Raw genomic sequence first — 14218 nt, forward strand, 5'->3', positions numbered from 1 at the left:
AACCTACCTTACTTTTATATGATACTTTTTCCAACCTTGCTTCAGTGAAGCACAGCTTGTCCTGGACACACAGAAATTTTCAGTAGCTGCATTTTTTATTCTGATTGCAGGATAAGTTATTTATAACTCTCTGTAGATCAGAGGTAGGCAACATTTTTTGGCTGGAGTGCGGAAAAAAACACAATGTCTACCTTGAAAGGTGCTGGAGTGCTGGCATATCAGAAAAACAAAACAAGGGTGGAGAAGTACATAGCAGGACACACTGCATATTAGTGTTATAAGGTCTCTCTATATATAATTAAACTATTGTTGTATGTGAAGTAAATATTGGGGCCAGGGCCCACCAGCAGCACAGGGCTGGGGCCAGGGCCTATTGGCAACATGGGGCTGAGGCCAGGGCCCACCAGCAGCAACACTGGGCTGGGGTGGGTGGCAGCAGTGGTGGTGCCAGCCAAGGCTGGGCCTATCAGCAGCGCTGGGATGGGCCTGGGCCCAAGTCTCATCCCAGCACTGCCAATGGCCCAGGCCCAGTGCTGGCACTGGGCTGGTACCCACGGTGGGGCTGGTGGTGGTGCTGGGCTAGGAGCGTGGGTGGGGCCAGGGGCTCTTACCTGGCTGGGGTCGGTGGCGTAGTCAGGTTGTTCTGGGGCTGGCAGCAGCACAAGGCTGTTCCCAGGCAGTCACGTGCTACTCAGTCTGGGCACGCCTCTTACCACCCCCCTTGGGGTGGGAAGCAGCCTGCATGCCAATAAAAACCATGCTGCCTACCACCTTCAGCATGTGTGCCTTAGGTTGCTGACCCCTGCTGTAGATGCTCCTCTTTAACTCACTGTAATCCATTATGACTTTACATCTATTATATTTATATTACCTTTATTATTATATCTACCATTACCAAGTGGTTCATAAACCTCCTGGATGAGGTTAAGCTTCATAATTCAAGTTAACTATGTAAATTCAGAGCGCATTGCCCTTCTTTTTATTGTGAACATGGTGTGTGCAGAGAAATGAGCAAGCTGAAGGATTTAAGAAAATCTATTTACCCTAAGTAGGGAAACTCTGTAGAAGGTAACATGATAGGTCAGACCTTGGTTTCCTACCCTACAGCCACAGAGGAAAGCACTGGGCTCTGTGCGGCTCAGGGGCTGTGCAGGCAGACCATGCAGGCAGGCTCCACAGAAGGGGAAAAAAAAAAAAGCAGCAAGCCTGATCTTTTTGTTCCCCCCCTGAAGCCTGCCTGAGATGCATGGGAGCCTGATGGGGATGCACATGACAAAGGGGGGGATGCACATGACACTATGCTGCTGCCACCAGAGCCTGTGCTCACACGGTGGAATTATGGCTCAATGCAGTCTGTTACCATGCCAAGCATATGCAGCACTATCAGCAGTTTGTGACTGAGGAGCTGAAAACCTCCCCACCATCTTGCTAGTGCAAGCTTTCTAATCTTTTAAGGTAGGGCAACATTTAAGATCAAGTCACATTTGTGACTGACTGCTACCCAGCTCATGGAGCTCCTAACATGTTCTGAAGGCCAGCAGGCTGTGGTTCACCATGCACACAAACTGATAGATTTTATAAGCTGGGTCAAAGACAGGGCATTGCAGGAACTGTCAAGATGCAATGAAACCATTGGAGACAGGAACTGTTCCAAGCAATAGCTGTGAAGCTGAACCAGTACCACACGTGACCCATCACTTCCACCACGGTGTAGACAACCAGCTGCCATCTTCCTTAGCACTGTTGGCATTTTAGGTCCCAACCAGGTGCCTGTTCTGAGTTGTCACCATCAGGTACTGAAGGCGATCCTGGGATGGCGAAGCATGACAATGAACATGCTGCTTACATGAACTTTGTCAAAGCATGCCGGATGCTTGTGCCTGTGTTCAAGGACTCTGCAACCTGTTTCCACATCTCTACACACTAGCAAGATACTGCCTCACCATTCCAACAAACTCAGTGGACACTGAGCGTGCCATCTCGAGTGTATGAGCAAGTGTTCACCCACAGAGAAAGAGAATGCTGTGCAGCAACTGTGGCTGGGTGCAGCATACTTGCATTTAACAGCTACCCTGAACTCCCTGTTAGGGGTGTGCAAAGCGGGCCCTATTTGATTCAGATTTGGCCCAAATCAGGGACAGCGATTCAATTCGTTGATTTGGATCACTGCCCCGATTCGGCCGAATCTGAAGATTCAATGCCAATTTGGAAAATCAGCGATTCGGACATAGACACAGCTTTGAAAGGTTTTTCTATATACTTTGAGGTAGCAGGCACGGCCAGTGATTGCTACAATTCTGGGGCGCATGGAGCATCCCACAGGAGTGCGGGAGGGCCCTCCATGTGCTCAGCAGTAAACCTGAAATGGACTGGAAGTACTTCCAGGTCTGCCAGGGCACGTGCTGGGGGTCCCTCTGCCTGCTGCTCCTTAAGTTTGGTAGACCCCTACTAATAAATAGGATATCATATATAAGAAACAGCAAACTAGGCCCCAGGGTTCTGACAGTTTCCATTAATAACCATGTAAGTCACTAGTATTTCTAGTTATTCATATACTGTATTGTTTCATGTAATCTGTCTGAGGGATGTTAAAGAGAGAAAATTGCTGAAGCTGGTATTTATTGGTCTATCCTAGTCAATTCAGTACACTGCATTTGGAGAAGAGTGTAATACATGTTGGAAAAGAAAACTGCACAAAGCATTGAATTTTAAGTTGGTCTGTAGAAGTGTGTGTGTTAAAACAGATATATTTAAGTTACAGTTTAAAACCCCACTCCTACAAATGCTTGATTGAGGTTATGTTCAGTTTTAAACTGGTAAATATTTGCACTGATTTAAGCAATTTCAGAATCAAGACTTATTTCACTTACACACTAAAAGGAGAGACAGTAAACCTGTCATTATTCAGGCAACTTTGCATTGAACTATAAAAATTTCTTTAATAAAAGTACTTTTAAAAATGTTTAACTATGAAGTTCTGAATCATACCTAGCCACACTTATATGCCATGCTTTGTTTATAAAAACAGAAGTGAGAATTAATAAAGTTAAAGTCAGAGAACATACTCTTTTAAAGTAGCACAACGTTTGGTTATAACATTGTTTGGCTGCCATCTGCTAGTAGATAACTACTGTAACATAATTGGATTCATTTAACATCGTTTTGCTTAAAGTCACATTTTTCAAGAGTGTAACTATGACGTTAAGCAAGGAGTAGCTAGCTGTACATGAGTTTCTGGTCTGAGCTGTTCTTGGTGCAGTGCCAAAAAAAAGAAAAAGTGCAAGAGTAGTTTGCAGCTCCCTGACCTGGTATGACATGCATTTGCTTCAGTGAGCACTAGATTAGGACTTTGCAACAGTCTTGGACTCTAAATTGTGTTCAGTTCATTTTAACCCCCTCTTTGCAACAACAGTATTGTGGAAGCTGGAAGGAAAATGATGTTGTACACAAGTTTCATACCATTCTTTTGTCACTTGAACAGACACAGGACACAAGAGGCTACAAACATTTTGTCAAGTCTTTAACAAGTGCACAGAACAAATGAGCTGAAAAAAAATTTCTCGCCTCCTTTTCTGTTATATTAATTGTATATACTATTTACAACAAATGGAAATATGAATTATTTAAAGTAGACTGCACCCTACGTTCCTAACATTTATTTTTAAAAACCCAATCCTGCAAAGTAGTAAACAAATGTGCGATTCTGTATTTTATGTTTCTTTACCATACTTCTGTGAAATATATGCATTGTATATACAATTCTACATAAGATTAAATAGATACTTAAATGCAAAACAATTTTTTTAAATGACAGTTTATTATGCATTGCTTCAACAGAACCTTTTCGTAATATAGAAATACTATAAATTAGTTAACAATAGAAATAATTGTGCGAGACATACAGCATTACCATTATAACTAGTCCTAAATCTGTAATTCTCTCAGGGTAAACAATAGATACAGTATCAGTCTAATTCGGTTGTAATCCATTCTTAAATGTAAAGATTACTTGAAGAAACAGTGCTGTTTTTGCATTCCTCCTCTTCTTCTTATATTTCATTATTCTCACCAATTTGTAATAAACAACAAAAATGATTTAATTTTAGAAGTTACAGTTTTTATATTATAAATCAAGTCTCCTAAAATGCACTGGCTTAAATAAAAACCCTGAGGAATTATTATCTATTACTTAATGATTTTGGTTAAGTGCAGTTGGATGTACGCAGAGTGCTGTTTTATTTAAGGTCATTCTTAGTAAGGCATATTATAAATACAAAAGTGACAACATAACATGTAAAATTCTTGCTACAAAATTTTAGGCAAATGTATTTTTTGCGGAAAGTAATGGACTTCATCCATTTTGCTGGCTTACAGTAGTTAAAACTTGTGCATTAGTCTGAGCTGCCCTTTTCAGAATGTGCTAAAATAGTGGTCCAAAGCTACATGCTAATGATTTGTTTCCCATGCTCAAAAATAGCTCGCACAAACTGCTTGAAGACTCTGTCCATATAAGTGCAATTCCTTGGCCACATTCCTTCCAGAAAACCAATATGGCCTCCACAGGAGGTAAGAACAATAGCAACATTTGGATTTTGTTTGGCCATTTCCACCGGAACAGCTAAAAAGGGAGAAAAAGAAAGGTTTGACAGTCCTCCCACAAGTCTTAGTAATATCTATTAAGTAGTTTTCATGCTAGATACAAATAAAAAATTGCATACAACAGAAATAAAGGAAAAGAGGGTGCAGGGCTGGGACATTAGACACTGTCCCCAGTGCTGCAGAATAATATTGCTCTCAAGTATCCCTGGCTCACCTGCTCCTACCTGCATGCATGAAACTTGGAAGTGAGGGGGCACATGCTGTTGCTGCTGTCCAGGATACCAAAGAGAGATCTTAAGAGTGACACTGGCAGTAATGCCAACTGTCATGAAAAAGATCACGAGACTCCTGATTTCTAAGTCAAACTAACTCTGACTCATGATCTCCTGATAGAGATCAAATCTCAGGATTTTTTTCTTCTGGTACATGTAGTGTGTGCCAAGCTGGTAACCCTGTGGAGAGGAAGGGGCAGGGGGAAAGAGAAGGGGAGGGAAGGGGCAGATCAAGGCCCCCCTGGTGAGGGAGGAAGTGGGGCAGGGGTGAATGGGGCCATGGGCAATGCATAGGGGGTGCATGCGCACCCCGTCAGGTTGCACTCCCTGTTTAGCCATCAGGGAGGGAGGCAGGCAGGAGCACCAGTGCCCCACTCTGCGAGCACTGGCTGGGGAGCAGGTCCACCAGCAGAAGCGTCTGTGCCACTTCCGGAAGCAGCATGGAAACTTTTACAGTGAGTGAGATCAGCTCTTGGGGGGATGACCTCCAGCCAGCGGGATTGGCCGCCGGGGGACCCCCACCCAGTTGCTGACTGGTGTCTGCACATCCCCGCCCCCGCTTGAATCAAGAGGCACCGGACACCCATGACTGGGGCCTCGGGACTGGGGCAGGTCACACAACAGAGCTTTGGGCAGCCATCTGTGTGTGCGCGCGCGCACATCTGCCCCTCACTCCCAAGCCACAGCCCCCCCCAGCCCTGCTGCTGCCCCTCACTCTTGACACAGTACTCCACATCCTGCCCGGGTGTGCAGGGATCCCTCTTCCCCAAGCTCCAAACCCCACACATGTCCACAACCCCCTACTCCTTCATAGATAACCTCACACACAGACACACACTTCAAAAATAGCATCTCATGATTTACATTCCAAACCTCTTGATTTTTTAAGAGTTTGTCTCATGATTTTTGACATCGTGAAGTTGGCAATACTGCATTGGGGAAAAGGGACTGAAGACAGGCAGAGTGAGGCTTCACTGCCTCATTTTTGAGTTTGATACCAGTGGAACAGAAGCAGATCAAATGCCAGAAGTATTAAGAAATTCATGTAGAGATAGCTATTTATCTATTTATACCCTTATGGACTATTGATCTGACATGAGATTGAATGGCTGTTATGCAACTGTGTTATTCATACTCATGCTGTAAGCAAGTCATTATTTAAAATGTAGCTATCTTTGAGAAGTGAATAGCTAAGGTTTTAAGACATGAAAAGCATTTATTTTTTCACCTGGCTTAGAGCACCACTATGAGCACGAATAACACACTACTGCCAGACGCCCCACAAAACTAAAATTTTCAAGTATTAAACACTTTTTACAGGAAAATATAAAATTAAAAATATAATGGAAAATATAAAATTACTCAAACTCTAATCATGTGACTGTTTAGGATCTATAAAAAAATTTGCATTTGATCTTGACAGAAGCAAGCAAACAGCATTAAACAGGGTTCTTTAGTTCTGGCAACTCATGTATGTAAAACTACATTGTTAAAAAATAATCATTACTTTCTAAGTGACATCAATATTATGAAGATAAATCGAGCTACATGAACTCTGCTAATACTTCTATCATGCTTTTGACTCATTCCCTTTTGTCTCATCTTCCTATCTATCCAGGAATTCTCTATCCCTTTCTGTTATCACTGTCTTTAGTCTCTATCCTCTCTTTTGTCCCCCACATTTGGTTTCTAATGACCATTTAACTCTATTATACCATTTGCATAATGGCATGAAAAGTAAAACTCAACAACATCGTGCTGCAAGCCTGAACCATAAAGAAAGAGAAGAAAGAGAAAGTTTAGTAAGGTTTTACATTCATGACTGCTGCTATTTCAGACCAAAATGGAGTGGAACAGTACAAAGATATTAATAAGGCAGTAAACCATAAGCACACGCGTTTAGGTTAGACACAGCAGCACTGGGCAGATTAGTGAAAAGATGGAAGTTAAGTCAGATACACAGCATACAGGCTGCTGAAAGGCAGTACCCTAATCACTAGGCCAGGGAGGTCAAAGTCATCTGGCCCTGTGGGCTGGATGAGGGGCACAGAGCTGGTCTGCTGGCCAGATCAGGTCTACAGACTGGCCCCACATGCCCAATTTAGCCAACAGGGCTGGTCTGGTGAGGGTGCTTCAGGCAGTACGTACCCTGGTGTAGCCATGCATGTTGCTTGTAATGTGCAGCTCCAGCTCTGCAGCATGTGGGGCCAGGGTTACTACATGTTGCATGCATCAGGCTGGACAATACACTTCGTGGGCTGGATCCAGCCTCCAAGAAGCATCTTTTGATACCTCTGCACTAGATTATTTGGCCAAGCCTGAGATGGTCCTTCTCTTCCTCTAACACCTGCTAGTCATGGGTTTTTGCCTGGTTACTATTTCAGGACTCTCACTCTCCCAGGTATGTCTGTACAGAGCCACGTACCTGACACAAACATCCACACAGCTACTGAACATACACTCTGCCCTGCCAGAGTGCATGCTTACTAGCTGTGAGGATGAATGCATGTCCACAATGCCTGCAGGATACGATCACACATTGCATATAAGTGCTAAAAACACGTGGTAACTGCTATTTGAGCTTGTAAAGTGAAACCAGTATTCCACTGTAGGTCTCAGGCCTGGTCTCCACTACAAAGTTTTGTCAACAGACATTGCCTTGTCACCACGGGCTTATGGGTTCACACATGTATTTTATAAGCCAGCAAGCCTCAGTCTTTCTGTTGCCAGAACAATATCACCTCTCTAAACAACATACACCATTAACTAACATGCAGCTGCTACCAAAATGCCAACAGAGATGAGCTCCAGTGACATAACTGATGTCAACAGCTGTAATTAATGACCTCCTCCTTCTGGTGCACTGTGATTTTTGCTGATTTAACTTCTCACAGTGAAGAAACATGTCCCCAGCAAAAAAGCCAAGTCACTCCATTCACATGGCTATGCTGTTAGCCAGAAAATGACATGCAGGCTGATGACACAAAAAAGATATGGCTTCTCATGGGAAGAAAGGGCAAGTAGCGGTGGTTGTTTTTTTTATCCTAACCTGAAATGTCTGCCATCCAACACACAAGTTTAAAATAACTGGCTAGAGGGATTATTTGTTGGGCTTTTTACTAGGGGTGCACCGATTAAGATTTTTTGGCCGATACTGATAGCCAATGATTAAACAACCATATTGGCTGATGCAAATCCAATGACCCAGGCGTTGCCAATTGGGGGTATGTATACCCCTAGGGGTACTTAGAAAGGTCCTAAGGCAGAGGCGGACAATTATTATTTCAGGGACAGGGATGCTTACCAAGTTTTGGCAAGCTGTTGAGGGCCACATGGACACTGCCCTTTGACAGGTGCCCCATTCCCTGCTCACCATCTTGGGACCATAAGTTCCACCCTCTAACCCCTGACCTTTACCACCAGAAGTCCCTCCCTTTGCCCCCGGAAATAGTCCTTTCAGCAAGGGGTTTTGCCATCTCAGAACCAGAAAAATACCAAATTATATTCTAAAACTCAAACATCTACAACATTCATTAATTTGATTTCAAAAAATATTTTTGTCTCGATTTACATGCGTTTGTGTGTACATAGAGGTGACTGCATAGTAGCTTGAAATGAAGTCTTACTCTTGTATGCTGTGGAGGGGTGGGAGGCATTGGGGGGTGGGTATACGTTTGTGGGGGTTGCAAGTGTCTGGGTATGTGGGGTAAGGGAGCATGTGGGTGTCTGTGTGTATGGCAGTGCAAGGGGGCGCGTGGGTGCATGTGTATAGTGGGGTGTGCTTGTGGTACTCACCCTATAAATACACACACCCCTCCCTCCTGCTTCTGACTTCAGGGTATTGGCATGGCCCCATGCTCCCATGGTCCAGTGATGCAGCCTGGGGCCACATGGTACTGAAACAGGCATGCAGGAAAGTAGTAACAACCGGGGCCAGCAGAGGCTTCTGGTTAGTGGGGTGAGGGTGGGACAGAGCTGGGGGGCAGGTCCAGGCTGGCCTTGCTCCCTTGTCCTGCCGGGTTCCCTGAGGTCCTACTGCCCCCCACCCTAGATCCTGTCATCTTTGACAGGCAGTCAGGAGCAGATAAACATTAAATTTTCTAAACTTTTTAGGTGACCATGGATAGGATGGCCTGAAGGGCCAGATCCGGCCCGCAGGCTGTATTTTGCCCCATGCTTGTCCTAGGGAGCATGTGCAGGCAGGTGGGGGATGGCACGCCACCACCCATCACCGTGCCACCGCCTCCCAGGAGCAGGGCCAGGGGAACGAGGGCAGCAGTGCCCCTCTGTGGGCCACACAGGCACCGCCTGGCCAGCCAGACACAGGAGAGAGGGGAAGGAGCTTGCATGTGGTGGCCACTGCTGCCATCCACTGCCCCATGCCACTTTCCCACAGCCAGTCCCACATGCAGCTCTGTGGGCTGCTGATTGGCGGCGCACAACTGGCCAGGTGCGAGGCCCATCAGCAGCCTGTAGAGCCGCACATGCAACCAGCTGTGGGAAAGCAGGGTGCAGTGGTGGCACGGGTTGGTGGGTGGCAACAGTGGTGGCCGCATGCACCCCCTCCCCCCATCTGGATGCTGCCACCGAAAGGGGTACACTCCTTTAAAAAAGGTTGAAAACCCCTGCAATAACCAACATTTAGTAATAGTGCAGGGCATTTTAAACTACTGATGTAAACCCTTTTTTTTGTTTGTTTTGCATTTCACACATACACACACACGCCTCCGGTCTGCTCCAGACCTCGATGGGGAAGGCGGTAACTGCCTTGTTTCCACACACGTCACCCCCTCGCCCACGGCTTCTACCTGCAGCCTCACTCCCCATGCAGTCCATAATGCCATCCTGGACAGGTGGGGAAGACCTTCATGAGGACAGCAGTGCCATGTGCACTTAGAGCCCCAGAGCCTACTGCTGCCTCAGTGCTGGCAGGACCTGCACACCTGAGCTCCCGCAGCTGCTGGAGAAAAAGCTGCTTTTGCAAAGGTGCCTGGTGCCCAGTGGAGCAGAATGTCCCTTGCATGGAGCCTTACCCCACTTGTACACAGCCCAACACCTCTGCAGCATCCCAAGCACTCAGGTCCTTGCTGCGTGCGCGGCATTGCCAAGGCAGCAGCAGCAACAGGAGCTGGTAACAGTCCCTTTTTTATGCTGAGCAGCCCTGTGACTGCTTCCTGGTGCAGGACAACAAGGACAAGGTGACCGTGGCCCACAAGGTCCTACCCGTGCCAGTAGAGAGAAAGGTGCACCACTTTATGATGGAATACCAGGGGCACCTAACATCAAGGGTGACTGAAGTATTTCAGGAAAAGGAATTCCAAGGAGAATTCCAAGGGTCCTTTAGGGATCCCAAGTTTTCCTGTGCTTGACAGAGCAGAACTGAAGAGTGGATTGTGTGGTCTTGTTTGTCTTGAAGGTGGTGCAGTCATTTTGGGTTTCCCTGGAGACCCTGGGGCTCTAGGAATCCAAGATCCTGAAGGCGATGAAGGGATTGACAGCTTGCCAGGCTTTCACGGTGTGGCAGTGGTTACACTGTTTGATCAGGATTGAGTAGGCCTCATGAGAATTCCAAGCCTGAAGGGTGAATTGGCGGCCCAGACAAGACAATACTTAAGATTACGGGGGACTCCAAGGAGTGAAGGCTTCCCAGGTATGCCAGGACCACTGGGATTGCCTAGCTTGTCATATCTTCAACAGCTACCAGAGGCAACATGGGCAAGTGCGCCTGGAAAAGTCAGTATCTGTACAATGGGGGCCACTTGGAGTTATGGGTCAAAGGGGATACAAACATCTTCAATGTCTACCAGGAAGTCTTGGCAGACCTAGACTGAAGAGCTCCAGTGGGTGTCCTACTGCCAGGAGGCCTGGTGGCTTCAGCTGGACTGCCAGGTCTTTCAGGTGACTGCTGCTTCAGAGAGAAGATTAGTAAAAAAGTCTTCAACAGAGGGAGGTAGCACATTAGCGTGCATTTTTTCTGGAGCATTTGGTAGCCCAGGACACCTAGGCATCACAGGATTACTGGGTCCTAAAGGCTTTCCAGGGCTTGTCGCAAAAAAAAAAAAAAAAAAAAAAAGCTGGGGGGAGATGGGAGAAGCTGAGTTTTCCTTGATCACTGTTAAAATGATCCAGGTCAGTTCAATTTTTGAAGGAGGAAAAGATGTGATCAAAGAGGGTAAGTGGGCTGAGTTCTAGCCTGAGAGTTTGGTGGGGAACACTTTGGGGGAAGGGGAGGCTCAGCATGAGCATGCTTTGCTATAAATCCTTGCTATACGTAGTTTTGTAAGACTGAATGTCCTTTTCACCCCAGGGGGAGATAGCAGCCTGTGCCTGGCAGCAGGCTGAAGAAACAAGTCCCCAGTTGGTTCCCCCATTTCATTTGATTGGGTAAGTGTCAGTCCCCAGGCTAAAACTATACTTTTGTAACAGTATTATTATGAGACTGGCTGACTGTGCCTGAAAAAGAATGGAGAAAACTGGGGAGAGAAAGTCTCAAGGGGGACAGAGTAGAGGGAAAGTCCCAGGGAGGACAGAGTGGGCCAATAAAGACAGTCTGGTGCTAAGCAGTCTGCTGTACTGTTTGGGATGTCAGCACTCTGACCTGATTCCACCCATTCTCTCCCCCACTCCTTGAAGAAGAGAACACCCCCCTTTCCTGGGAGCTGACTAAGGAGTTCTCCATTGTGGGGGTGCTGAAGATCACTGGAGAAACCAGAGGCAGAAAAAAGCCAGGGTCTCCAAGCTGGAACCTTGCCCCTCATGAAACCACATGAGGGCTGGCTTCAGGGGGTCCTTCAGGAGTGGGAGACCAAATAAGGCTTCTCCATGGAGAATCATGTGGCAGAGCTTTTCCTGAAAGGGGCATGATCCATGACAATACCATGTTAGATTCAAAATGAGATTCTTGCAGTATCTCATTTTCAATTATCTGGGTAAAACCAAATAATTTTGCATTTAGTCACTGGAGTTTTATGTCACAGAGGTCACTGGCTGTCATGGCTACTGAGGAGTTCAAGTACCCTGAAACACGATCTAATCCAAGAACAAAAGTTTTGGGGTTTTCCCCCGCAGGACAGGCTTCAAATAATTCTGATCAATAGAATCATTAGTTTTTATGTACTTTGTATTAGTTGTAAAGAGCCTCTAAGAACTTCAAGTTCTGAGTGGAAAATTGGAAGTAAATAGCAAGAATAATGTACAGCAAAATGCCAACAGATACAATTCTTAGACACAACCTCACATATATGACCTGTCCTTAAATCAGTATAGTTTCTATCAAACTGACTACATATATAGAGAAACATACAAGAAAGCATTAATTTACCATGGCCTGGTGAGAAAACATCATCCACAGAGTTCAGACACAGCAGTGGAATTCCTACTGACTTCAACTTGTGATATGGGCTTGCATCTTCGTAGTAATCCTCAATTGTAGGGTAGCCAAACATGACTGAGGTAAATTGCTTATCAAACTCCCTAATGGTTTTAGCCTGAAGTACACAAATCAAATATGGAATTACATCAGCAACAGGAAATGAAGCATGAAACCAAAATATACTTCTTATTCACGTACCTTCATGACCAGGTCCAAATCAAATAATTTTTCCAACATTTTTCGATGTCTGAAAACAAGAGAAAGTATTTTAACAGATGTAGAAGTACTCTCTCTTACAAAGATATACCTAGAAATAAATTCTATGAGTAAGAAAGTATGGTTTTTATTTTTATGTCTCCAAAAAAAAGAGTCTGTCCAGGATGATAAGCACTTTTCACTCACATATAAATACATGAAGAAAATTGCTTGATGTCTGCATTAATCATGAGAAATACACCAATGTCAAAAAGGAGAACTGTATTTTTAGGAATATATACTCTTGGGGTTGTTTTGTTTTAAACAACAGAAGTAACTCTTTCCTGTGTTTTCAAATTGGACACATTTATTAAATTAGTACATATGTATCCCACAAACTCAATGAGATTTTAAAGAAAATCAAATAGATGCCATCTATCCAACTCTTGAGTAGCCATACATGAGCCAACATGTATAGAAGATAAACTATACTCTTGTAAAGAGAGTCAGCACAAACCCGTCTATCCATTTTAAATCCACTTAATCTCCATTTTGAAGACTCAAGTGGTAGATAAACCTTGGCCTGGTTCTTTACATAGAAGTGAATTTGATGAGGAAAATCTTCCTAACAATATACTTTAGAACTTTCAATAATGGATACACAGACAAGAAAGGTTAGGTGAAATGCTATAATAGCAATTTAATTTTCAACATTTTATCTCGCATAAATTCCAAGCTAACATTTTTCCGTCTAAGGAGTTCAAGAAATTGACTCACCTACTAACGGAGGACTGTAGACAAGTAGTCAAGTAGTAGTTAAAAAGAAACCAGTTCAGTCGTTTCTCAAGTGATTCTACAGATGCAAAAATATTCCAACCTGGAGAGAAAACTGTGGCTGCCATCAAAGGAGTTTCTCTACCAGTTTTGCCCAGGTAATTTAAAAGAAGCATGCTACAAACAGGGATAAAAACCACAAAGAACATAATTATCCAATCATCCATTTAAAAACAATCAAATGTAGAATTCTAAGTCTATTTCATTCTCCATAGGTCTGTGTACCAGCCTAGCTGCAGTATATGAACACCTTCCAGAAATGTATTAAGCAATATAACTAACATTTATCATGTGCATTTTATTTTTTCTCTCTCCAACATCACCAGTGCTTCACACCTGGGATACGGAGCTTTTTAATGCAAGGAACATAAAGAACAAGAAAAACAGTGAATAAAACTAGCAAAACTATCACCCAGATACCCAGCCTGCAAGTTTTGCTCTTCTGATCAAATGGCACTTACAGTCTCCCTTGCAGCAGTGTGAGATTTAAGAAGGACAGCTAATAGATACCTGACACTCCAAATGTAGAAAGACAAACAAGAAATCAAACAGAAGAAAGGGACAATAATAAAAAAGGTGAATAATAGGAGGCTGCCTTAAAGCTACAGAGTTAAAAGTTTCACATGCCTTAGTTGCCTAAGGGATTGTGGTCCAAATCTTATAATGTACCCAAACCATCAGATAGAGTGAAGAAGGGACATCAGCTGTCAGTGCCACCATAAACACCAGATGTCACCTTTGCGCCACCATAAACACTTCTTTTTATGGAGGCATCTGAATAAGCAGGGAAAGTTGGGCCTTTGGTTTACATGTCTGCAAGTGGGGGTTCCCTGCTTGCAGACACGCACCCTGTGCTCTGCAAGGGATTTCCTCATGCATACCTGCAAGCGTGGGTGGGAACACCTATGCGAGTTCCCCACTCCCCCCCCCCCCCCCCACCCCTAAA

General features: G+C 44.5%; 1 protein-coding gene across 1 annotated transcript in view; it reads right to left on the reverse strand.

Annotated features, from left to right (window-relative positions):
- Positions 1–3791: 3791 nt before the first annotated feature.
- ABHD3 (abhydrolase domain containing 3) overlaps positions 3792–14218 on the reverse strand; it is a 31060-nt gene continuing 20633 nt past the window's right edge. The window contains exons 6-9 of the mRNA XM_006027938.3: positions 13216–13389; positions 12442–12490; positions 12193–12358; positions 3792–4618 (exon numbers count right to left, since the gene is read on the reverse strand). Coding sequence (XP_006028000.1) covers positions 4440–4618; positions 12193–12358; positions 12442–12490; positions 13216–13389 — 568 coding nt within the window. The 3' untranslated portion in view covers positions 3792–4439. The remainder of the gene's footprint in view (positions 4619–12192; positions 12359–12441; positions 12491–13215; positions 13390–14218) is intronic.

Source organism: Alligator sinensis, unplaced genomic scaffold (genome assembly GCF_000455745.1).
Source record: "Alligator sinensis unplaced genomic scaffold, ASM45574v1 scaffold677_1, whole genome shotgun sequence".
In the NCBI taxonomy this organism is placed as follows: Eukaryota; Metazoa; Chordata; order Crocodylia; family Alligatoridae; genus Alligator; species Alligator sinensis.